The following is a 27,420-nucleotide window of genomic DNA, read 5'->3' as shown; positions in this document are numbered from 1 at the left end:
ACCCAGGGGCTTTTGAAGGATAATATGTGGTATATTCTGCAATGGCCGAGTCAATCACCTGATCTCAACCCAATTGAGCATGCATTTCACTTGCTGAAGGCAAAACTAAAGGCAGAAAGATCCACAAAGAACAACTGAAGACAGCTGCAGTTAGAGCCTGGCAAAGCATCAGAAAGGAGGTAACCCAATCTTTGGTAATGTCTATGGGTTCCAGACTTCAGGCAGTCATTGCCAGTAAAGGATTCTCAACAAAATATTAAAAATGAACATTTTATTTATGATTATATTAATTTGTCCAATTACATTTGAGCCCCTGAAAATGAAAGGACTGTGTATAAAAATGGTTGCAGTTCCTAAAATTTTTACTTGATATTTAGGTTCAACCCCTTGAATTAAAGCTGAAAGTCTTCACTTTAAATTCATTTGGATTGTTTCGTTTTAATCTACTCTGGTGGCATACAGAGCCAAAAGTATGAAAATTGTGCCCGTGTCCAAGTGTCTGTGTGTCTTTTATATATTTATTAAGGAAACACCAAAATTTTGGTTACCGAAAACAGCATTTTGCCAATAGGAAAAAATTTAGCCGATATGGGACTATGTGTACTGCAGATGTGTGTGGGGGGGGGGGGGGGGGGCGGAGAAAGGCAGGAGAGTTTCTTTCCTGAGCTTCCGCAAAAAACAGTTTCCTTTAGCCCTTAGTTGGCAATTGCATTTAAAAACCAGCACTGACATATAGTGAGAGCCAGTGAGGGAGCCTCTGTGTGTACACTGCTCCCTCACTGTATACACTGCTCCTCTCCTGCCTCCTCCTTGCACACACTGCCTCCTCCGCCCTACAAAGATGGCCTGTCACTCACTATGTGATAGCAATAAAATCATAAGTTAAAAAAAAAATTGGAGCCTCCCCACCCCCACATATACGCAGACATTTCGGTTGGTCTTTGGCCACGTGCTTTCTGAATTTTCGGTATCGGTTTCAGCACCTGAATTGTCTGCATAAAATCAAGAACCTAGGCATGCATAATGCTTCTACAAACATTTGTGAAAGAATGGGTCGCTCTCAGGAGCTCAGTGAATTCAAGCGTTAGTACCATTATAGATTGCCACCTGTCCAGTAAATCCATCCGTGAAATTATCTTGTTACTAAATATTCCACAGTCAACTGTTAGTGGTATTATAACAGGGTGGAAGAAACTGGGAACAACAACAACTCGGCCACGAAGTGGTAGGCCACGTTAAATGACAGAGCGGGGTCAGCACATGGTGAAGTGCACAGTGCTGAAGTCGCCAACTGTCTGCAGAGTCGGTAGCTAAATTTATTTATTTCAGGTACTTGTATAGCGCCGTCCATTTGCGCAGCGCTTTACATATATATATTGTACATTCACATCAGTCCCTAACCCTCAAGGGGCGTAAAATCTAAGGTCCCTAACTCACATTCATACATACACATACTAGGGACAATTTAGACAGGATCCAATTCACCTACCAACATGTCTTTGGAGTGTGGAAGGAAAACGGAGTACCCGGAGGAAACCCACGCAGGCACAGGGAGAACATGGAAACCCCAGGCAGGTGCTGCCGTGGCTGGGATTTGAACCAACGACCCCAATACTGCCAGGCGGAAGGGATAACCATTTAGCCACTGTGCTGCCCTAAATACCTCCAGACTTCATGTGGCCTTCAGATTAGCACAACAAATGTGCATAGAGAGCTTCATGGAATGGGTTTCCATAGCTGAGCAGCTGCATCCAAGCCTTACATCACCAAGTGCAGTGCAAAGCGTCGGATGCAGTGGTGTAAAGCACGCCGTCACTGGACTCTAGAGCAGTGGAGACGTGTTCTCTGGAGTGACAAATTACACTTCTCTCTTGCAATCTAATGGATGTGTCTGGGTTTTGTGGTTGCCAGGAGAGCAGTACTTGTCTGACTGCATTATGCCAAGTGTAAATTTTGGTGGAGGGGGTATTATAGTGTAGGGTTATTTTTCAGGGGTTGGGTTTGGCCCCTTAGTTTCAGTGAAGGGAATTATTAGGGTATGAGCATACCATGACATTTTGGACAATTTCATGCTCCCAGCTTTGTGGAGATGGCCGTTTCCTGTTCCAACATGACTGCGCACCAGTGCACAAAGCAAGGTCCATAAAGACATGGATGAGTGAGTTTGGAGTGGAGGAACTTGACTGGCCTACACAGAGTCCTGACCTCATCCCGACAGAACACCTTTGGGAGGAATTAGAGCAGAGAATGCAAGCCAGGCCTTCTAATCCCACATCAGTACCTGACCTCACAAATGTGCTTCTGGAAGAATGGTCAAACATTCCCATAGACACAATCCTAAACCTTGTAGACGGCATTCCCAGATAAGTTTAATCTGTTATAGCTGCAAAGGGTGGGCCAACTCCATATTGAACCCTACGGTCTAAGACTAGGATACTGTTAAAGTTCATGTGTGTGTAAAGGCAGGTGTCCCAATAATTTTGGCAATATAGTGTGTGTGTGTGTGTGCGCATGGGGTGCTGGAAATAGTGGGTGTATAATGGACCACTCCCAGGAAGTGTGAAATAGAGGTAGGGAACTTTTGTGTTTGACATCAGAATTCAGATCAAGGGACTGCTTTCTAAAGGGGATTACATTGTACCTTTTTAGAGAAGGAATGTCCGGGGACAGGTTATGGGAAAGAATAAAATGTCATACTGTTGTGACACTTCAGTAAAAAAGAGTAGTTCCACCTGAAAAAAAATAAGTCAGCTGCTACAAAAACTGTAGCTGCTGACTCTTAAAATACAGTCACTTACCTGTCCCTCTTTCCAGCGGTGTCCTCACCACTGCTAGTTTCACCGGCCATCTTCTCTCTGGCGCTGGCATTTTCAGTGTGGGCATTCGGCTGTGACAGTTTGCGGCTTCACAGCCGGGTGCCCACTGCACATGCCTGAGAAGTGCCACGCTTTGTGAATGGCCCTGTAGTTTTCTGGGACCTGTCACGTGTCGCAGAAGACTACGGGGAGGGAAAGGGGGAGGACAACTTCCTCTTCTGATCGCCTAGGCGATCGCAGCAGAAGTGGGAGCCAGGTACCTGTCAAATACGGGGTACCCCCCCCCCCCAAGGCTTAAAGCGGAACTTCCCCTTTTGAGTGGAGCACCGATTGAAAAGAAAAAAAAATACATTGCTCTGCCCTTTAAAAGCACAGTGAAGTAGTGGTGAAATACGTATCTGGATTCATTCAAGTGGATTACAATAGTAGACAATTTGTTTACACTTACTGAAATCTTTCTTCTGTGATCACATATCAAATTACTGCTACTGTATAGCAGGGTTCTGTTAAACAGCCATTTGTCTTTCAATTTTCAGCCGCACAAAGGGATTTATTTACTGAAGCTGGAGAGTGCAAAATCAGGCTCATTTCTGTGCTATTGTACTATAGCGGGCTTGAGGACACATGCTTCCAAAGATTATTTCTCAGGATCAGAGATGTTTAGGTGCCAGGTATTTTAGGTGCCATGTAATTGAAACAGTTGAGGCAGATGTATGTTTTGTCCACTAGTGACATATCCACTAATAGGTGGGAATTCCAGTGCTTACCTTACACCTGCCTCATAAGGGTCGGTGTCCTCAGGGTATTGTCCCCTTCGGAACTCTTCCTCCCCCATACTAGTCCTTAATATTTCAGAAGCAACCAAATAGGACAAATGCAGATGAACTGCTTGTGCAAAGAATTCTGATAATCTCAGAACCATTTCAAGCTGATTTCAAAAGCATGCTTCTTTACCCATTAAAACTTGTTGACATGAGCCCTCAGACACAGTATTTTACAGCAGTGCAATGTCTTTTGGCCACCCTGGCATCCTGACAGCAAGATGGGGATCCTTAAAGTGCTACTAAACCGATGACCCTGCATTCACTCTATCTGGTCTCCCACAGTACACACTACATGGAAATGCAATTATTTTAGTAAATGTAAATTGCTAAATACCTTTTCTCATCAGCAGATAGAGCAGTCTTGCTTTCAGTATCCAGCCAAGCACATGTTTAAGCTTGTAGGAGGAGTTTTCTTTCTGCTCTAGGAGGATGCAAAACCCCTGACCTCTGTTTGGACAGTGCTAATTGGCCCTGTGCTGATTACATGCACTTTCTCAAGAAGAAAAAAAACCTCTCTAGCAATATTATTATTATAATACAGTATTTATAAAGCGCCGATAGTTTGCACAGCGCTGTACATTACAAAGGGGGACAGAACATGTGACAGAACAATAACAATACAATGCAAAACATGAGGGGATTGAGGGCAATACACACTAAACTGAGCATGTGCAGAGTCTCCACAAGAGACTCTTTTATCAAGAGATGGGAGGGGGGCACTGGAAGAAGAGGAGGATCAGAGAAGTCAGGATCAAGCAGCATTTTTAAACAGTGCAGAGGATTAACCCCTTAGGTTCCACAGTGAGTATAACAAGCATGCTTTACTGCATATGCAGACTGATTTCACTGTTGTGGGTTTAGTAACACTTTAAGGTAAAAATGAAGCACTGCAGTTTTGAATGACTCTTCAGGTGTGCTGGCATATATAGCACCATTATGATGACCTATAGCACAGGTACACAATTGCAGGAAGTGCTGCAAAACTTGAGCCGTATTAAAGCAGACACTTTCAAACATGAAGCCTATTGTACTGTGCAACCATACAGTATGCATATTGTGTTGAAAATAAAGCATTCCCTTAAGACTCAAAAATATTTTCTGATTTTGCTTATTCCATATGTGTTTAGAACTAAATTAATGAGGTTTTCTTAACATTTCCATTTGTGTTTACATTTTTTGTGGATCTGTATCTGATAAGTCTTTTGATTTGCTTGCAGTATCAAGAAAAAGAGGAGGTGGTTTTATGGATGAACACAGTGGGACCATACCACAATCGGCAAGAGACATACAAGTACTTCTCCCTTCCATTCTGTGTTGGAACAAAGAAAAGTATTAGTCACTATCATGAAACATTAGGAGAAGCTCTGCAAGGAGTTGAATTAGAATTTAGTGGTTTAGATATTAAATTTAGAGGTGAGTATGTGTCCTTTTTTTTTTTTTTAATCTGTTAGGTCTCTTAACTGCTTTTTTTTTTTTTCTGATGGGTGTGATAAACAGGAGGTGATTATGAACAGACAATACGTCGACCTCTGGTAGTTTTAAAAAAAATATCTTCCCTGTCTTGAGATCGATACCCTTATCTTACTCTAGCTTCTTCTCATATGCACACCATGTAGCCTGTTTGACAAAAACAGATTTTGTTTCCACTTTGTCTGAAATCTTTAGAAAACGCTTGGTACTTCTAGAATCTTTGGTTTCCAGTGGCCAGAATTGCTGCACGTCCCGTTTCCCCTGACCCTCTTCAGAAACCCGTGATTGAATCTCTCTCAGAGGTTTTTATGGAGGAAAGGGTTGAGGACCCTTATTTTGTAGTGGTAACAGTGTATTTTCCTTCTGCATTTTATGAGGTACAAGCTATGGCTTTCCACCAAATGCTGTCTACTGTGGGCAATCTAATTGATGTGGTGTACGCTAATCTTTGTCTAGCACACTTCACTCTCCATAGCTCAAACAAGCCCCTATGAACACTAAAAAACAGGCTAAGTCAAGAAAGACTTCCAATATATGCACAAATTGATTGTGCAGTTTAAGGATTGGCCCAGTCCTGAAAGATTTTTTACAGTTCATAAGTTTTTCACTGAAATGTCACATAAAAGAGACATTGAAAAGGAAATCGTAGGATCCATGACAGCCAATTTCTGTTTTCAATAAACTCCTTACAACTTCTGTTGAGGATGTTCCCTTTTTAAAGGGTTCTGTTGATAGGAGTCTGGGTTCACTTCTAAAGACTGCTTTTGCCCATGCAAGTTCTGTCCTGCAGCCATGTTTAGTTGCCAGACTTTTCCTAACTGGACAAGAAAATGAACAGTGACCAGGATCTGTCTTTGAGGACCCCTTTCTCTCAGAACAATTACAGCTGATGTCTTCGGTGTTTTTATTTTATGTTGATGTTCTAAAGAATGTACACTCACCGGCCACTTTATTAGGTACACCTGTTCAATTGATTGGTAACAAATTGCTAATCAGCCAATCACGTGGCAGCAGCTCCATGCATTTAGCCATATAGACATGATGAAGACAACTTGCTGAAGTTCAAACCGAGCATCAGAATGGGGAAGAAAGGGGATTTACGTGACTTTGAACTTGGCATGGTTGTTGATGCCAGACAAAAACTGCTGATCTACTATGATTTTGATACAAAACCATCTCTAGAGTTTATAGAATATGGTCTGAAAAAATAGCGGCATACTGGTTCGAGATGATAGAACGGAAACAGTAACTTGTGTCAGTATGGACCTCAATCTCTGAGGAATGTTTGCAACAACTTGTGGAATCTATGCCACAAAGAATTAAGGCATTTCTGAAAGCAGAAGGGGCGTGTGGGGTGGGATTCAGCCAGATACTAGTAAGGTGTAACTAATAAAGTGGCGGTGAGAGCATATTGCCAAATCTCTAGACTGTCCCTTATTTACTGTACATTTGAGCAAGATTTTGTGATTTAAAAGCCATGTCTGCCTAACCTTCTTGTAAAAAGCATATTCTATGCATACTTTTTGACCGTAAATTCCTATTTGGGGAATGTGTTGATAAATTCATCAAAAAAGTCACTGGGGAAAAGGTACTGCTACCCTGTAAGAAAAAGCATGAGTCTCCTTGTGGCTACTCCCTCTGCTTAGGGACCTTTTCACTCTCCCCAGATGTCAGCTTCAAAACTAAGACTTAACGCCTTGTTTTGTTGTAAACCATAGACTTCCAAGCCTGCTCAGGAAGCCTTCCTCAAAATAAAGGGGTGAGCCCACTCTTGCAGTGGGAGGGATGCCTGTTCGCTTTTGAGACCAATACATTTCTTCCTACCTAAGGTTCTCTCATCTTTTCACTTAAGTGAGAACATTGTCCTGCCTTCCCTCTGACCTGACCCAAAATATGACAGGAATGTTGTTTGCATGTGGTCAGAGCTGTTAAAGTCTACCTGGCAGGCACAGCCCCTGTTCGCAAGTCTTTGATCTACATGTGGGCCTTTGTAAAAGGCATCCTGCTTCTCACTCCGCCATTGCCATGTGATCAGACATGTCATCTCCAGGTCTCTTACTTGTCCCCTGAAGATGTCCACTTGTAGATGAAACGTGCATTGCGTGGCGCCAGCGGACTGTGACATAATGTTAGATTCTTTTATGTACTCTGTAATTTTTCTGGGCATTCCTGTGAATTTTGGATTGATTGGATATGTTTGGAAAGTGAGAGTGGACTCTGGGAGTGATCTTACATATGTGTTCAAGCACTTTTGATCTTTTGCTTAACGAATGTGGTAAGGAGGTGGCTCTTCTAGTTATTTGGTGACCTTGGGGAACTGCATGCGGAGGTCATAGCACACATTATTCACATTTTAAGTGAATCATCCTTTTTGGACTGTAATTGGACACTGGAAGATGACTTTTTATGTTAATTTTTTTACCTTTCACTTATTTGTTTGTAATAATGTTTGAATTTTTGGTCACACTGTGTAGTTTAATTTTCAAGGTGAAATTTCACACTGGTTTCAAACAATGTTTTCATATATTTAAATGGGTAATGAGATATCATCTTTTGTAATTGTGGGTATAGTAATACAGGAGTTTTGTACACCTTTTTATCTTAAATATCTCATCTCCAGATCCTACACCCCTAGGGACAGAGTTCCTTCATCTATCAGAGCCCATTCCACCAGGGCTGTAGGTATCCTCTTGGGAATTTCAGCATCAAACATCTGCTTTGTAAGGCTGTCCCCTTATCCTCTGTTCATACCTTGTTCTCTTCATACTTTGGCTGATGAAAGCATTGGTATTCAAGGTGCTTCAAGCAGTTATCTGAGTGTTTCGTTCGAGCTTTGCAGCCTTGTTTTTCTTGTGGGCTTGTTGGCAGTTCTGTTTGCCATGTTGCCCACCCCTTCTAAGGTACGTCCCATGCCAGTGTCCAGTCACCAAAGTAAGGATAATTAGTATGTAGCACACTTTCTGTCTTCAAAAAGACCCTATCAATCTGATGTAGTAATGAAATGTATGAGGGTTGAAGACCCTTCCACTAAAAAAAAAAAAAAAAGCTAGCACTGAGGATAACAGAAAGTGTATTTATTAGACTGATTTAAATCAACTCCTCTGTTAATAAAATTGAAATGGTAAATAATGTTAAAAGAGATGTGTAAATACTCCTGCCTGCCCTCCTGACTGCACCACTGGACAAGTGTTCTAAATTCGGCACTTCCATGAGTGCTATGTCTGCCCCCCCCCCTCCCCCCCACACTGCGGTTGCTCCAACTGGGCCCACAAATCACTGTTGTGTCTTGTTGCTACAAGGGACTGGCAAGTGGAACCACAATGCACAGTTAGACACTAAGATTTCAGCACTCCCAGACGTGTCTTGGTCTCAGATTGGTTATAAGATGACAATGTATAGATTTGTTTCGTGTTTTTATATTTGTTGTAATATCTGTTGAATGATAAGACTTGCAGGTATGTAAAAACAAAAAAAACAACCTTGTTTTTAATGGAATCATTCTCAATGCTTGAAAATTTGTTTTCTTTTTAACAGAGGATGTCATGCAAGCAACATATTGTGAAATAGAGTTGGACAAGGCGAAGAGGGATGCGTTTGTTTACGCAATAAAGAACCACTACTGGTACCAGATGTACATAGATGACTTGCCAATATGGGGTATGGATCTAAGCTTTTTAAAATGCATAAGAAATAAAACTATATTTCATGCTTCATAGCCTGTCCTACTGATCTAGTCCAACATGCAATGTTTGCAGTGTACACATTAAGTAAAGGCACTTTGTACTTTTTGTCCAGGAAGGGTGGATAGAAACCTTGGGGAGCACTATGCAAATATAGTCAAATTCCTGGATACCTTCAACCAGTCAGTCCAGGGTTTTTTATTCACACATGCCACAGGAGTTACATGGAGCGCTCATTGTGCCTGCTGCTTTTGCATCAGGTAGAGTAGAAGCAGGAGCAGTGTAGCAAGGTAGTTGGGAACAGCCAGGACATGGAGTAAGGAGGATCTAGCTCAGCAATGGGCAAACTACGGCCCGGCGGACCTTTTAATCCGGCCCGCGGAGCTAGGCTCCCGCAAAGCCAGTGGTCGGCAAGCCGCGGCTCTTTACAAATTTAGATGCGGCTCTCCTGTGTGCCGGGCGCCCGCTCCCCTCCCTCCTCTCCTCCTCTCCCCTCCCTCCTCTCCTCCTCTCCCCTCCCCTCCTCTCCTCCTCTCCCCTCCCCTCCTCTCCTCTCGGATGGCCGCCCCCCCTCTCGGATGGCCGCCCCCCTCCCTCCTCTCGGACGTCAGGACTCTGCAGCTGTCAGGATGTAGGCGGGGCAGCGTGACGAACTCCTCTCACAGTCCTCCCTGAAGACCAGAACGGCGCGGGAATACGAGAGGAACGCGCGGACCAAAGGTAAGTGAATTGACACAGGGGGGGGACTTACTATATGGGGGATGAATTACTATATGGGGGACTTACTATATGGGGAATGAATTACTATATGGAGGACTTACTATATGGGGAATGAATTACTATATGGGGGACTTACTATATGGGGAATTAATTACTATATGGAGGACTTACTATATGGGGAATGAATTACTATATGGGGGACTTACTATATGGGGAATGAATTACTATATGGGGGACTTACTATATGGGGAATGAATTACTATATGGAGGACTTACTATATGGGGAATGAATTACTATATGGAGGACTTACTATATGGGGAATGAATTACTATATGGGGGACTTACTATATGGGGAATTAATTACTATATGGGGGACTTACTATATGGGGAATGAATTACTATATGGGGGACTTACTATATGGGGAATGAATTACTATATGGGGGACTTACTATATGGGGAATGAATTACTATATGGGGGACTCACTATATGGGGAATGAATTACTATATGGAGGACTTACTATATGGGGGATGAATTACTATATGGAGGACTTACTATATGGGGAATGAATTACTATATGGGGGACTTACTATATGGGGAATGAATTACTATATGGAGGACTTACTATATGGGGAATGAATTACTATATGGGGGACTTACTATATGGGGGATGAATTACTATATGGGGGATGAATTACTATGTGGGGGATGAATTACTATATGGGGGATGAATTACTATGGGGGATGAATTACTATATGGGGGATGAATTACTATGGGGGATGAATTACTATAGGGGGGATGAATTACTATGGGGGACGAATTACTATATGGGGGACGAATTACTATATGGGGGACGAATTACTATATGGGGGACGAATTACTATATGGGGGATGAATTACTATGGGGGATGAATTACTATATGGGGGATGAATTACTATGGGGGATTAATTACTATATGGGGGATTAATTACTATGGGGGATTAATTACTATGCTTACTATGGGGGAATATTACTATACTTACTATGGATGACACATACACATCATTCATCTACTCTTGGTCCGGCCCCCGGGTCCAATATATGAACCCATTGCGGCCCTCAAGTCAAAAAGTTTGCCCACCCCTGATCTAGCTCCTAGGGTCTCTGAGAGATAGCTGGCTTCACCACTAGCTAGAATATCACCTGATGGTAAACTGTTTTTTAACAAGCCTATACTGTATGCCAGGGCTTGACAAATTCCAGGTCACCATGGTGACTAGAAATTGCATGCTGGCGCCTTGGTTCACACATTGCCTCCCTCAGATTTCAGTGGGCAGTCGCGCCTCCCACAGACTTCAGTGGAGAATTGCGCCTCCAAATAGCAATCCTATGTCAGCACTTATCTCCGCATGCCACCCTTCTCTATCACCTGCGAGTCTGGAACACACCATTACAAACTTGCAGAGGAACCTTTTCATAATGCCACTCAGAAATGCAATTCGTGTGAATCACAGCTGTGTGAACCACCTTAATAGGAACACAAAATATGTAGCCTGTCATGCGAATCTGTGAGTTTCAAAACAAATCCAGAATTGCATATGTGTGAACCAGGGTGGCTCCATTCACACATGGGCATTTTGGGATTGCAGCAGGATTGCTGTGATCGCAAAATACAGGTTCAGGTTCCCTTATTTTCAATGGCGCCTAAAACATGGATCGGTTTTGCCATGATTGTCGCGTGGCAAATTGCATCACGTGAAGTCCCAGTGCGCTGACAACCCACGCTACGCTAAAAAAAAAAAAAACCTGCCTCCTAACTTTTTAAGCTGACTCCTAGATTCAAAGCAAATTTATCAAGCCCTGCTGCATGCTTTGCGACTAAATGGGTATCTTTTGCTTAAGTAATACATCATTGGCGATATTCACTATGATTTTCAATGCTTTGATACTAAGCATAGCTGCCCAGATTGTGTTCTATTCAATTTGTTTAGTGGGCGTTTACTACATAAAGGATTTGTGATAGGAAGGCAGATTACAAAACATGACATAACACAGTCCGAAGGCAGAGTGTTCATTGATGATGAGCAGTTTTAGGGTTCATATTAATATCAAACCTTGTACAGTTGTATTGAAAAGTTAAGGCATACTGTATGTGTTTTTCACCAGGGAATACAGGTTACCACAATCTCTGCAGGGAGTAGACAAATACATGAGAATTATTTGTTTAACAGGTGAAAGAGTAACGCGTTTAACGTTAGTACACCACTTTGACAAAAATCACAGCCTCAAGCAAGTTCAAGGATAAGTTTACCTTTCGTAACATGTTACATGCTACACCCTTATTCAGGCCCCTGCTCCCCCCGGTCCTCGCTTTAACAGCTAGCAGGGGATCTTCTCCCCACTCACTAGCTGGCAAATTGAAAAAAATGGCCATGTGGGGCTCCGTCCACACAGCCACATCACTTGTTCATAGTCCTCTGTGAATGAGAAACTACAAGTCCTGGCAGCCTTAGCAGCTGTCAGCTTGTAGTCGTCAAAGAACTACCACAGCTCTGTGAAGCGCCGTTGTAGTTCACTCATTCTTCCTGTCAGTATATCTGCTTGCTTGTACATCCCGTACGAGAAAGCAGATATACTGAAAGACCTGCAGGAGACCTGCATGGCACCAGCATTCTGCTGATCGCTTGTGCAATGGCTTACAGGCTTCTGCAGACAAAAATAGTGCACTTTTTTTTTTACCTGCAAAAAAATGTACATTTATTTTTTTTCTAAAAGGTGAACTTCTCCCTTAAGCAAACTAACATTCTTTTTATTCTTACTTGAGACGTGTTCTTGTACATCCTTGCAGAACACTATTGGATTAGAAATGTCCTTGGGTCATCTTACTTGCATTGCACGTTTTGACATTTACACAGAAATTTTATGTAAAATTATTTTCAATAATACTCAAGCCTGGGGTATGTAAAGAACTACTCAGAATCTTAAATATTAATTTTACATGGTTTATTTGGAGTTTTGGATCATAACAACCCTTCACTATCATGCCTAGAAATTTGCAAGGTGTTTTTGTTGCCCAGTTCTGCTTTTTTTCTTGTAAGTTTTTTTGTTATTGTAGCCAGAAGGTTCAATTTTGTTTCATATGTTAACCACAGAATATCTTTTATCTTAAACTGTTACTAAATCCACAACAGTAAAATCAGTCTGTATATGCAGTAAAGCATGCTTGTTATACTCAATGTGGAACTTGAGGGTCAATCCTCTGCATTGTGTAAAAAGGATGTTTAAGCCTGCGTTTGATCTTCCTTTTCTTCCACTGTCCCTGACTCATCTGCTGATAGAACAGAGCCTCGGGGGCAAACCGCACATGCTTCGTTTCATGTGTATTGCGAGAGAGTTTTTTTTTTTTTTCTTGGGAGAGTGCATATGACCAGTAAAGGGTCAGTCAGCACTGTCCAGAGAGGAGAATGAAAACTCCTCCTACAAGCTTTTACCAGTGCTCTACTGGACACTGAAGTCACAAGACTGCTTTGACTGCTGATGGGAAAAGGTACATAGCAGTTTATATTTCCTAAAATAATTGCATTTCCATGTTCTATGTACTGTGGGAGACAAGATCTAGTGAATGGCAGGGTCTTGTGTTTAGTAATACTTTAGTGTTAATTAAATAGTCAGACTCTGACATTTCTGTGCAATGTTTCCTTCTGATGGTCTTCACAGAAAATGGTGCAGCACCTTGACTACCAATTTTCCCAATTGTCCTTTTTGGGACTTGATATTGTCTACCTGATCAGACTAAAATACATCAGAGATTTATGTTGGACTTTCAGATCTTTTTTTAACCTAAAGGATGTTTTTTGCCATTATTGGAGTGCGGGAGGCCTAAAGCTTTTGTAAAGGTTGTGTTTTTTTTTCTTTTTTTATATAATAAACAAGTTATATTTACCTGCTCTGTGCAGTGGTATTGCACAGAGCGGCCCCGAACCTTCTTTTATGGGGTCCACTTCCCTGGCGCTCTAGACTCCGTCTCTTCTCAGTGTGTCACTGTAGGAAGCCGCTTCCTCAGAGGGTGCACCTCCTCTCCAAGCAACCAGACTGCCATTTATTCCAGAGCCTGACACAAACCTTTTGCCTCTTGATGATAAAGAAGCAAAGGTTTGTGTTGGGCACTGGAATAAACAGTCCAGTTGCTTTGAGATTATTTTAAGGAACGTTGGAGTACTTTTAATACTGATGGAGGATCCGGCATATTGTGCATTCAGTACATATTGAGTCCATTCTGATCCAGTGTGTGGAGCATTCAGTATACGCAAGTGCAGTTTGACTTTCTTGCTGCACACAAGGGGTCAGTATGGTCCGGTGAGTGTGCAACTTGTTACCTGTACTTCTAGAAGGCTTCGCAAGTAGAACCCAGTGCCCAAAGTTCACATGCCAGAGTAGCCCCGCAATGGTCAGGGAAGCGGGTACAGCAAGTCAGGTTGAAGAAAGGCCGATCCAAATAGCTGCCATGTAGAGAGTGTCTTAAGCAGTGATGAGCAGGAATCTTGAATGCAGAGAAACCTGAAGGAAAGAAAAAAGCTAAGCCTAAACTTAGCAGATGAAAAACTGAGGCATGATGAGAGTTGAAGGGGAGTCTTGACTGACTTAAAATTTGTATTTTTTTGCAATTGTGTAGTTCTCTTGTATTTTACAATAAATACAGGATGATGTTTTCCTTTTACTAATGTATCTTCAAATGCTAGTAACCTTGTTGATCTACTATCTTTTATACTATTGGCGTTATAGATCCTCACAAACTATGCTGATCAGGAGTTCTGCCTTCACATGACTTTCTAATCTGCCTGCTTGTATTGGGTTAGTACCTTAGCCAGTACTGAATCCGTGTACAGCCAGGCTTACAAGCATTCTCGGGAGGAGATTGGTGATGGCTGCTCCTATATGCCTCAAAGTAGATTTCGATAATTCTTGCTAGGTCAGCCCTTTAGACACTGAATTGAGATCACAATGGTTACAAAGGTGTGCGTAGTCACTAATCCTTTCACAGGTAAATTGATAGCTGTGAATTCTAAAATTCAGTTGGCTTGTGTGTTCCTGCAAGTTTTTCTTACCTTTTTTTTTTATATCCCTTCCATTTGGATTTTTCCCCCAAGTTTATTGTTTAGCTCTTACTGTTGTGCGTTAATGGCAGGTATTGTTGGAGAGGCTGATGAAAATGGAGAAGATTACTACCTTTGGACATACAAAAAGCTTGAAATTGGCTATAACGGAAATCGTATAGTAGATGTAAATCTCACCAGTGAAGGCAAAGTAAAGCTTGTCCCCAATACCAAGGTTCAAATGTCCTACTCTGTAAGTAAACTGTACAGCTAATGTACTTGTATTTTCTTTTTTCTTTCTAGAACAGAAACTTGTTACAATTTAGGTGTTTGCTAAATGTGAGACATGTATTTGCCTTACTGATCAGTTTTTTGTTACTAAGATTGTCTGCTAATATATTGTTATTGAATACAAGTGTATATTATGAGTTTACACTCATTTTGTGCCTTAATGGGCAGTAGATAGGTGAAACCTGTTCAAAATGATAAAAGGTTTGTACTTTAATCCTTTTAGAGCGTAAATTAACAACTTCATGTGAGTTTTTGTTTGACACTGCATTGATTTTATCACCAGTTTTCTGCTGGAGCCACTGGAAGTCATTGATAGCCAAAATTTAAATTAATGGCCTTCCGATCCTGCTCCAGAGTCTTGTTTAAGTTCTTTGTAGCAAAGTGTCCTTCCAGTTCCCTCTTGTGGTTACAAGAGAAACACTAGTGACACCATCTCTTTATCTGAATTTTCTGTCAGCTTTCTTATTCAAGCTTGCTGAGCATATTTGTGTGTTACAAAATGCTTACCTTGCATTTTCATCTTCACCCAGTCTTTCTGAGCTTCCAGACATCTCGACTGATCGGGATGACTTAACTCATGAACTTTATGTGCATGAGAGCTGCTCTGTCCTGGTCCAAAATTAAGATGAGTATGTACTTCATATGTGCAGCTCAGTGTACACTCGGGTAGGGGCTGAGAAGAATTAATGACTGATGGGACATACAGGGAGTAGTTAGAATTGCTTTTTGTACAGACCTTTGATGGGAAAGCATTTGAGAGCAATTCCTTTTTTCACAAAGATGGATGAACCACATCCTATACTTGGTGTAATTTATCTCTAGCCCCCCCTCCTCCCTCTCCCCTCTTTCTGCTTGATAGGTAGTACAATGCAGATAGTATTTACCTGAAAAAAATGTTGGAGAGCAATAAACAAAGGCAGCAGCAGGGAATACAATATAGGCTAGCTTGTGATCATCACTAATCTTTTCATCATGGAATGTCCTTCACTAATGTAATTTTTTTTTAAATGTTCCTAGAGATGTTCTTAATGCAATATTCACAAATATGCTGAATCTTACATTTCTGTTATATTCTTTTAGGTTAAATGGAAGAAATCCGATGTCCGGTTTGAAGATCGATTTGACAAATACCTTGACCCTTCATTTTTCCAGCACAGGGTAAGGCCCTCCAAATTGACTATATTCTTCACAAATGCAAACCATATTTACCTTTTCCTAATGTAGGCCATTGTTTTACCTGTGATTGCGTTTGTGTATGTAGTGATCAGTGTGTGGTTATCATGCATACCTTTTACAGATTGATGAATAAATATGGGAGCATACATGTTCCATTCTTAAAGTAAAACTATAGGCAAAACTTTATTTTTTTCCAGTTTGAATAGAGTAAGGGTTATAAATGCTGTCAGATGTTTTTTTTCACCATCTGTGTCCCACTGGGGAGATTTTCCTTCACATCCTGTCCCATAGCCAAACAGGATGTAAAAGGAAATCCCTACATAGTTACATGGCTTTGAAATGACAGAGCTCAATTCTTTAAGGACCTGTGGGTGTATGCCATCCGATCCAGGTGCTTTATTCACCTTTATACTGTCTAAATATTTTTGGATCATATCAATTGTGAGCTAATGTGGATCATCTGGAGCGGTGTCAATACCATGCCCATTATGGACAAGAGCTCCCCCATGCTCCTTTGTATACACAGAGCTGAAGAAGGTATTAAATAAATTTGCCTTCTTTTTGTCCCCAGTCACCCACTCTAGATTATTTTGTAAAGGGCCTACATGCTCGGACCGAACCATTTTACTATTAATATATTTGAAGAATTTTTTGGGGTTGGTCCTGCTATCTTTTGCAATCTGTCGTTCGTTTTCAATTTTTGCGGCCTTTATTTCCTTTTTGCATATTCTGTTATATTCTTTATAATGTTTAAATGATGATAGCGTTCCTTCATTTTTATACTTAATAAAAGCTCTTTTCCTATTATCTATAGCTTTTTTTTAACTTTGGCCATAAGCCACTTAGGTTTGATTTTTAGCCTTTTAAACTTGTTGCCCATGGGAATATATTTTGCAGTGTGTTCACATAGTCTTTTTGAAGAACTCCCATTTCTGTGTTGTGTTCATCAATGCCAATATTCCCTCCCAGTCCAAGTCTTGGAGAGCAGCTTTCAGCCTTGGAAAAGTCTCTCTTGAAATTGAGCGTTTTTATTTTTACCCGTATGTGCTCGCTGTTTACAGCTAACAATATTACAAAGTAAGGGAATTCCTTGGGGACCCCCAGGTCACCAGAACTAGTGTTGTCACAAAAACAGCTAAAATCAGGATCCCCAGGCACAAAAAAATGTATATAAATTGTCTGTAGATGTTGCCGACTCATCCAAAAGTTGAAGGAGGTGCTCTCAGGACCAAACGCATATAATAGGAAAAATGTCAGTGGGTAGAGCCCCCCTGGAAAAGAAGTCCTCAGGAGAACAGTCTGCTGTTTAAAACATCATGTTTATTGACATTGTAATAACAAATGACACACAAAGCACCCTCCACCTGATACTTGTAAAAACAATGACAATGTTGCCATAAAATTAAAACACCCGTACCGGGATCCTGGTCAGACCACACAAGCACATACAATCACCATACACTAAGCAGAAATGCCAAAGTGGAATAGCATAATACCAAAAAGGTCATACAGTCATGATCGTGGATGGTGAAAATGACTGACATATCATGGGGTCCTAATAGAGAAAATAATATCAGCAGCAAGGGTCGTTAAGATCATCAAAAGATCACAACTCAGGATGTCCCCAATTCAAAAATGTATCCGGATAGCTCTGATATGTAGATGGATCACCAGATGACCCCAGTTGAGCCCTTAGGATAACGGGCAGGAATGAATCTGCCGTGAGGCTATATAATGTAGTATGACAGCCCAGTCAGGCTTATCGATAGCACCGCCCAGTTTTGGCCTTAGGGCAAATGAGAGGCAGTCATTATCATGTTGCTTGTAATCTACAGGTGGAATCTAGGCCAGTTGACCAGCAGTGGGCAAGGGTGTACGTAGCCCTAAAAACCTGTCTTGAATTACGGTATAGTATTCCATTTAGCTATATCTATAGCTCAGCCCGGTTTTAGCCAAGAGGCAAAAAGAGACACTCAATGTCATATAAATAATGATATGCAAAATCGGGTCTAGATCAATAGGCCTATAGTAGGTATAGATGCAGATGACTCAATTGACCCATGACAAGTTGCTCCAGAAGTGGTATCTTCAATAGAGAAAGCGAGTAGTAGTAGAATGTTTCATAGTAAAGCTGAAGTGGGTAAGTATGGTAGCATGAGAGTCCCGACAGTGGTGGATGTGTGCTGGTGATAGAGGCAGTGTAATAGCACCGTCAAGTGAAAGAGCGGTGGTGTCAGCAAGAGTCAGAGTGGCTCAACCAAGCCGTTATCCATACAGGCTGGACAAAGTCCTCTCACCCAACCTGGTATTGTCATCCAGGGTAAACTGCTCCTGCTCTAGGTTCAGTGATACCAGACAATTGGTGTGAAAGTGGGTGAGCAGGTCCTCTGCAGTTCGGTCTGATGGTCAGACAGGGAGTGCGTGGCGGTGAGATGGTGTTCAACGCGTAGAGAGACCGAGATGCCGGAAGCGCGGGCGTCACCACACTGTGACGTCAATGCGTTTTCGCTCACCGAATCACGTGAGCTTCTTCAGGAAGTGGTGGCCATATTGTTCAGGACTTATATAGCAGACAAAGGACGTCACTTCCAGCAATCGCAGGAAAGATGGCCACCACTAGTGTCCCCATTGGAAAATTTTTCTTCTTTTAGTTTTCTGGGGACAACCCAAAATTTGGGATTTTCTTTACTTTCCCTTGGTAAACAGAACAAATAGGGTGAATTGCTCTAACGTGCCCGGAGAGCAATAAAAACTGACAGGTGTTCTAATTCCTCTCCACTCTATCCAAAATGAAAAAATATAAGTTTTGCCTTTAGCTATACTTGAAAGTGTAACTCCAGCTCCTGTGTGTGACCTGTAAGTGATGATAAAGCTTGTTCTGTGTCTATGCCATCTTTTTCCACATCTTTTACTATATTCCATATGGCATTGACTTGGGGACACGTTAAGACTTTCTATTGGTATTTATTTTGCTGGTTTTTTTTTCCCCCAGATACACTGGTTTTCAATCTTCAATTCTTTTATGATGGTTATTTTTTTGGTGGGATTGGTATCCATGATTCTTATGAGAACCTTAAGGAAAGATTATGCCAGATACAGCAAAGAGGAGGAAATGGATGACATGGTAAGAGTTTGTTTCTTTGGTCTTGTGCTGGTAAATAACAGCAGACGGCTGTTACTGCTTTCCCTTTGCATATACCCATCACTGGTCAACAATATTCATGGAATGCAAAGTATTCTTCGATTCAAGTCCATTTTAATAAGGTTTTATTTACCATAGTGGTAGGAGAGATGTACTTGGCAAACAATCAGATTGTTTTTGATTCTTTATGTGAACTTTGGAATTTAAAAGAAGAATGTTGTTACTTCTCAAACATAATTATCCTAGGGAACACTTTGATGAAGATCCTCTGTTCTCCCACTATGTTTAAGTTTTATTTCTTAACCGCTTTCCTTCCACCCTATAGCAGATATACTGCTACAAGGCGGCAGGGGTGTGCAAGATCATGTGATTTTTGCATTCCCAGGTAGGGGGCGCACAACGCTATTAGTGGCCTCGGCTGTCCATCACCGGGTCCCGGATGGTGATTACTCGCCAGCACCCGGTGATTGAGGAGCATTACCAACGGAGGGAGAGAACTGTAAGTAAACAATACAGTTCTCTCCCTTGTCAGCTCCTGCACACTTCTATGCATTGTTTTTATATAGCAGAGCAATGCAAAGCAGTGTGTTTACAGTGAAGCACACACACATACAGTGGGATAAAAAAGTATTTAGTCAGCCACCAATTGTGCAAGTTCTCCCACTTAAAAAGATGAGAGGCCTGTAATTGGCATCATAGGTAGACCTCAACTATGAGAGGCAAAATGAGAAAAAAACCCACACAATCACATTGGCTGATTTGGAAAGAATTTATTTGCAAATTATGGTGGAAAATAAGTATTTGGTCACCTACAAACAAGCAAGATTTCTGGCTCTCACAGACCTGTACCTTCTTCTTTAAGAGGCTCCTCTGTCCTGCACTCATTACCTGTATCAATGGCACCTGTTTGAACTTATCAGTATAAAAGACACCTGTCCACAACCTCAAACAGTCACACTCCAAACTCCACTATGGTGAAGGCCGAAGAGCTGTCGAAGGACACCAGAAACAAAATTGTAGACCTGCATCAGGCTGGGAAGACTGAATCTGCAATAGGCAAGCAGCTTGGTGTGAACAAATCAACTGTGGGAGCAATAATTAGAAAATGGAAGACATACAAGACCACTGATAATCTCCCTTGATCTGGGGCTCCACGCAAGATCTCACCCCGTGGGGTCAAAATGATCACAAGAACGGTGAGCAAAAATCCCAAGACCACACGGGGGGACCTAGTGAATGACCTGCAGAGAGCTGGGACCAACGTAACAAAGGCTACCATTAGTAACACACTACGCCGCCAGGGACTCAGATCCTGCAGTGCCAGACGTGTCCCCCTGCTTAAGCCAGTACATGTCCGAGCCCGTCTGACGTTTGCTAGAGAGCATTTGGATGATCCAGAAGAGGATTGGGAGAATGTCATATAGTCAGATGAAACCAAAATAGAACTGTTTGGTAGAAACACAACTCGTCGTGTTTGGAGGAGAGAAAATGCTAAGTTGCATCCAAAGAACACCATACCTACTGTGAATCATGGGGGTGGCAACATCATGCTTTGGGGCTGTTTCTCCGCAAAGGGACCAGGACGACTGATCCATGTACAGGACAGAATGAATGGGGCCATGTATCGTGAGATTTTTAGTGCAAACCTCCTTCCATCAGCAAGGGCATTGAAGATGAAACATGGCTGGGTCTTCCAACATGACAATGATCCCAAACATACCGCCCGGGCAACGAAGGAGTGGCTTCGTAAGAAGCAATTCAAGGTCCTGGAGTGGCCTAGCCAGTCTCCAGATCTCAACCCCATAGAAAACCTTTGGAGGGAGTTGAAAGTCCGTGTTGCCCAGCGACAGCCCCAAAACATCACTGCTCTAGAGGAGATCTGCATGGAGGAATGGGTCAACATACCAGCAACAGTGTGTGCCAACCTTGTGAAGACTTACAGGAAACGTTTGACCTCTGTCATTGCCAACAAAGGATATATAAAAGTATTGAGATGAACTTTTGATATTGACCAAATACTTATTTTCCACCATAATTTGCAAATAAACTCTTTCCAAAACATCCAATGTGATTGTCTGGATTTTTTTCTCATTTTGTCTCTTAGTTGAGGTCTACCTATGATGCCAATTACAGACCTCTCATCTTTTTAAGTGGGAGAACTTGCACAATTGGTGGCTGACTAAATACTTTTTTGCCCCACTGTAGCTTACAGTAAAGCAGCACACAGTTAACCCTTTGATTGCCCCACATATTAACCTCTTCCTGCTCAGTACCATTAGTACAGTGTCAGTGCTTTATTAGCACTGATCACAGTATTGGTGTCACTGGGGATGTCAGTGACACCTGGTCAGTTCCCCGTAGTGTCAGAATGCCAGCCGCAGTCCTGCGACAATCCACTGTTGTCTATAGATGCACACAGCCCGGCTCAGGAGCACTCCCGCACGAATGCCCTCATAGGAAGTGGCTTCCTATGAGGACATTGGAGAAGAGGAAGAGCTGAGAGTGCCGGTGGGTGACCCCAAAAGAGGTATACAAATAAAAGATTGCACTGTACCACATACAATTATTATGTAGAGAAAAATGTATGGAACAGGGAAAATATTCCCTATTACAAAAAGGTAACAGACTTTATTGGCACAACACGAGACAATACAATACCCCTTTGTTAAAATATAACCCGTTTATTGCAATCCAATTTAAAATCACAGACAAATGTTAACGGGGAAATGAAACAAATCCCCCAATAGAAAATATATAAAATCAGTACAACATTTTGGATTGTAAGTGAACACCTCCGAGAGCATAAAAATATATATATAGTGTGTGTGTGTGTGTGTGTGTATATATATATTATATCCTATTAAAAAGACCATGGGGAGTACCCCCAAGGGGTATAACCTCCTCATAGCATATACAGTGAGGAACAGAAGTATTTGAACACCCTGCGATTTTGCAAGTTCTCCCACTTAGAAATCATGGAGGGGTCTGAAATTCACATTGTAGGTGCATTCACACTCTGAGAGACAGAATTAAAAAAAAAATTCAGTAACTCACATTGTATGAGTTTTAAAGAATTTATTTGACTTGCACTGCTGAACATAAGTATTTGAACACCTAAGAAACAGCAAGAATTCTGACTCTCAGAGACCTGTTACTGTGCCTTTAAAAAGTCCACCTCTACTCCACTCATTAATCTAACTTAGTAGCACCTGTCTGAGCTCTTTAAAGACACCTGTTCACCCCACAGTCAGTCAGAGGCCAACTACTAACATGGGCAACACCAAAGAGCTATCAAAAGACACCAGAGACAAAATTATGGACCTCCACAAGGCCGGAAAGGGCTACGGGGCAATTGCCAAGCAGCTTGGTGAAAATAGATCAACTGTTGGAGCAATTGTTAGAAAATGGAAGAGGCTAAAGACGACTGTCAGTCTCCCTCGGACTGGGGCTCCATGCAAGATCTCACCTCGTGGGGTATCACTGATAAGAAAGGTGAGGAATCAGCCGAGAACTACAAGGGAGGAGCTGGTCAATGACATGAAGAGAGCTGGGACCTCAGTTTCAAAGGTCACTGTCGGTAGAACACTACTCCGTCATGGTTTCAAATCATGCATTGCACGAAGGTTCCCCTGCTCAAGTCATCACATGTCCAGGCCCGTCTGAAGTTTGCCAATGACCATCTGGATGATCCAGAGGAGGCATTGCAGAAAGTCATGTGGTCAGATGAGACCAAAGTAGAACTTTTTGGTCTAAACTTCACTCGTCGTGTTTGGAGGAAAAAGGATGAGTTGCATCCCAAGAACACCATCCCTATTGTGACGCATGGGGGTGGTAACATCATGCTTTGGGGGTGCTTTTCCGCGAAGGGGACAGGACAACTGCACTGTATTAAGGAGAGGATGAATGGGGCCATTTATTGTGAGATTTTGAGCAACAACCTCCTTCCCTCAGTCAGAGGATTGAAGATGAGTCGTGGCTGGGTCTTCCGACATGACAACAACCCGAAGCACACAGCCAGGGTAACCAAGGAGTGGCTCTGTAAGAAGCATATCAAGGTTCTGGAGTGGCCTAGCCAGTCTCCAAACCTAAATCCAATAGAACATCTTTGGAGGGAGCTGAAACTCCGTGTTGCTCAGCGACAGCCCCGAAACCTGACAGATCTAGAAGAGATCTGTGTGGAGGAGTGGGCCAAAATCCCTGTTGCAGTGTGTGCAAACCTGTTCAAGAACTACAGGAAACGTTTGACCTCTGTAATTGCAAACAAAGGCTTCTGTACCAAATATTAACACTGATTTTCTCAGGTGTTCAAATACTTATGTTCAGCAGTGCAAGACAAATAAATTCTTTAAAAATCATACAATGTGATTTCCTGAATTTTTTTTTTGTTTAAATTCTGTCTCTCAGAGTGTGAATGCACCTACAATGTGAATTTCAGACCCCTCCATGATTTCTAAGTGGGAGAACTGTTCAAATACTTCTGTTCCTCACTGTAGTTTCCTTCAGCAATGTGCCCCCCCATGTGAACCTTTTTTCTAGTTTACCAAATGTGTATGTTATTGATTACAAATTGGAGATTAATGTATGCTATATTTCCTACAGTATTAATGCTTTTATCTACTCAAATATACGGTCCCGAAGAAGATGAATATGAAACGTGTAGACCGTTGAAGATGGATGAAATATGAACACGTTTTATGTACTCATGTAAGCTATATGTTATGAGGAGGTTAAACCTTTGGGGGTACTAACATATAATTTACATGAGTACATAAAACGTGTTCATATTTCATCCATCTTCAGCGGTCTATGCGTTTCGTATTTATCTTAAGGACCGTATATCAATAATTTACACATTTGATAAACTAGAAAAAAATGGGTGGGGCACATTGCTGAAGGAAACTATATGCTATGAGGAGGTTATACCCCTTGGGGGTACTCCTTTTGATCTTTTTAAGAGGATGCGTGTATGTATATATTATTATTATTTATTCCCCTATATGTAAATTTGAATGTGGCACATTGAAAGCTTCTATGGTTTATATAGAAAAGAATCCGACATACAGGTGATCTTGTCCAAATCCAAATGTGAACATTGAGCTATAGTTATGTCAGTTATATCAAGCAATGCATGTTTAAATTGGTTGGCTTCAATGACCTCTATTCATGAAAGGAGACAGTTTGCATTGCTTGGAAATGTTCTGTATGTATCAATTGAAACATCTTATATTCGAGCAACTGTGCTGTGCATATTTTTAATGTTAATATTGTCTGTTTTACAATCTTATTTCCTCCTAATGTAGGATCGAGATCTAGGCGATGAATACGGTTGGAAACAGGTCCATGGGGATGTTTTCAGACCTTCCAGTCATCCTCTTATCTTCTCATCACTTATTGGGTCAGGATGTCAGATCTTCTCAGTGTCTCTTATTGTAATTATTGTAGCCATGATTGAAGATTTGTACACAGAGTGAGTATGATCTTTTTTACACTTTATTATCAGTAAGATTGACTTTGTGCTACTTTGAGAAAGGTTCACCACAATGAATGAAGATTTAGCAGACCACATTGTTCATATTAACTTTCACCAAAAAACAGATTTCAAAAGTTTTATGTTTAATGCTGACAGTTTGTCTTGGAACAGTTTCACCAAAAAACAAGGCAATCTCAGTTTATATTGTCCCTGATCTCTTGCCCAAAGGTGTGTTATCCAACATGGGATCTTTTGCTTTTTACCAAGGGGCAGATGGCACCAGAGATTTTTTTTGTTTTTTTTCCCATGAGCTTTGTTTTGTAAATACAGCTTGAGATGTTCATTTGTGGGGGATTTGTCCTTTAAGCCCTGTACATGGGCTTTTGTTCATGTGAGAACTATTTTTCTAGCCATATGTGTCAATAAAAATGCCAAAGTGGTTTGATACAGCTTAGGAGGTTGGAAGCACTTGTAAAGAAATTTAGAAGGATCTCACGACACCTAAAACTGACTGTGGCTTCAAGTGGAATGCATCTGAAAGTAAGCTGCATTCGCCCAGCTACTTGAGCTTGTAAATTGCACTTGAATATCCTGTGAAGTAATACTTTTTTCCTATTCTTCCTATTATAGTTTTTCACTTTATTATTGCAGACATATAGTGACACTTTTTCTACCACAATCCTTTTGTTTTTTTTGGTTTAGACAGCTACTATTCAGGAATGACTATGCAACATTTGTCTCTGTTCAATGGGACTGTGAGTATTACTTCACAGGGTATACTGCCCTATTGGTCACTTTTATTGGACGATGAAGGGTTGGGGCAGATAGGTTGGCTTAGTCCCAAAATCCAGGAGTTGGTCAGATTGGTATACAATTGAGATTTTTCTAGATAATTAGAACAGCAGGGTACAAAATAAGAAATTGGCAATTAGGGATATATGCAAAACAAATCCAAAACTTATTGAAATACACAGTACATAATACTAATCCCTATTTGCATGACACCCTCAGCCTAAAAAAAAATCCAGGAGTAGTTAAAATTATTACAACGTAGTCAAAACCTCTTGGAAATTCCAATGAAGGCCAAAATATCTTAAAAAACAAAACAAAAAAAAAACCACTCAAACACATGGTCAAAACGCAACATAATGAAAACCAAACACAAGTATGATCGTAAAGCATCAGGCCCCTAAAAAGGTAACTTGCTGCCTAATGAATAGTGATACTGAGTGACATGATAGCAAATGAATAAATATCCATACATCTGAAAAACTAGTCTGCTGTGAAGTAAAAGCAAAAAATGTCAGCTCAATAAAGAAAACAGCACTGAGCACACAAGCAGTATAGACATTTGGTGGAGATTAAGCCTGCTACATTTGCATGTCACATTGTATCCAGTGTACACACATGAAAAACTGTAAATTTCAGCTCTGTGGTCTACCAAAGAGGAAGATGACCACAAATGATGTATGATATCCAATGGATCATGAACTTCGCCAGGAATGTGTAGTAGATGCTGCCCTACTCAACCAAGGAAGTCTTGTGAAAACTACAAAAAAGAACAGAAAGCTGTGTAGTCTTGCAGTCTTAGTCTCGGTTCACACTACTGCTACCTGAAAGTTGTGCAACTTTGCCAGGCGACTTGAGTACTACTTTTAAGCAACTCTGAAGCAACTTTCAGGGAATGCCTGGGTAATCTTACTGTAATGTGAGATCCAAATCGCATCAATATAGATGAGTATTCGACTTGGAGGTAACCTATTAAAATATATGGACACAAGTCGGATAGAAGTCGTCTTGAAGTAGTACAGGAACCTTTTCTAAAGTCTGAGCGACTTCAGTAGTGCTAAATAAGATGGCTCTTATTGACTAACATGGGATTTCACGTCATGTGACTTGGGGTCTCACAAGTCAGATCTCAAGTCGCGGCAGTGTGAAACGAGCCTGACGAAGTTTGTTTACACACTGATCTGATACAAAGTTATTCACCTGTTAACTGGTCAGTGTACAGAGAATTATCTAAGTATTAATAGGCTATCTGAAAACACAGGATTCTATCACTCAACACTGGATACGATGTGAAGACTACAAAAAGAACAAACCGGAGGATGCAAATGACTAGTGCATTACCAATGATGTATTGTTCACAAAACATAGATGTCAAATGGATATTAACAGAATTAAAATGCATAAAAACCTCAAGATGCCACAGCACAGGGAGTTGTGTGTGTCTGTGCAACCCAGCTGGACTGGCAAGCTGATGTGTTTTGGCGGCATACCTCCTTCCTCAGAGCTATGCTAACCAACATGTGATAGAGCCAGGTGTATATTTATATTGAACCATAGATTGAACATCACTGGCCTCACTATAGGGGGTGGAGCCACCGGTCATGTCAAAGGTCAACAAACACACCAAACTGTGAGCCAAATAAAAAAAAAAGAGGAAATAAAGGGATGAATAAGTAAATAAACATACTGACCAGATAAAACTGTTTGGGCGGCTTAGCATCTATATAGAAAATGTCAAAATGGGCTCATATAGAAAGGCTGTGTGTATGGATGGAGGATGTCCATCATGGACGACGACTGCTGGAACACAAGCTAGAGACTTCTGCAAATCGGAAGTGTACCGTTCTTCCACTTCCAGGAGGTCACAAAAGGTGATGTCATGTACACACAGGAAGTTCACAGAGTGGGTCAAATAGCTGAAAATGCTCTCACTCATGCGTGATCTATAATCCTGTGGACTAAACGGA

At 41.3% G+C, this 27,420-nt stretch overlaps 1 protein-coding gene across 1 annotated transcript in view; it reads left to right on the top strand.

Annotated features, from left to right (window-relative positions):
• The window catches only part of TM9SF3 (transmembrane 9 superfamily member 3), a 67,784-nt gene that overhangs the window by 16,824 nt on the left and 23,540 nt on the right, over window positions 1-27,420 (top strand). The window contains exons 2-7 of the mRNA XM_089656195.1: window positions 4,858-5,053; window positions 8,645-8,767; window positions 14,678-14,838; window positions 15,957-16,034; window positions 19,045-19,176; window positions 24,495-24,661. Coding sequence (XP_089512321.1) covers window positions 4,858-5,053; window positions 8,645-8,767; window positions 14,678-14,838; window positions 15,957-16,034; window positions 19,045-19,176; window positions 24,495-24,661 — 857 coding nt within the window. The remainder of the gene's footprint in view (window positions 1-4,857; window positions 5,054-8,644; window positions 8,768-14,677; window positions 14,839-15,956; window positions 16,035-19,044; window positions 19,177-24,494; window positions 24,662-27,420) is intronic.

This window comes from Staurois parvus, unplaced genomic scaffold (genome assembly GCF_062004578.1).
Source record: "Staurois parvus isolate SC_StPar_1 unplaced genomic scaffold, SC_StPar_1.0 ptg000894l, whole genome shotgun sequence".
Lineage (NCBI taxonomy): Eukaryota > Metazoa > Chordata > Amphibia > Anura > Ranidae > Staurois > Staurois parvus.
Note: the sequence above shows the minus strand (reverse complement) of the source record. Positions and strands in the feature narration are given on the sequence as shown.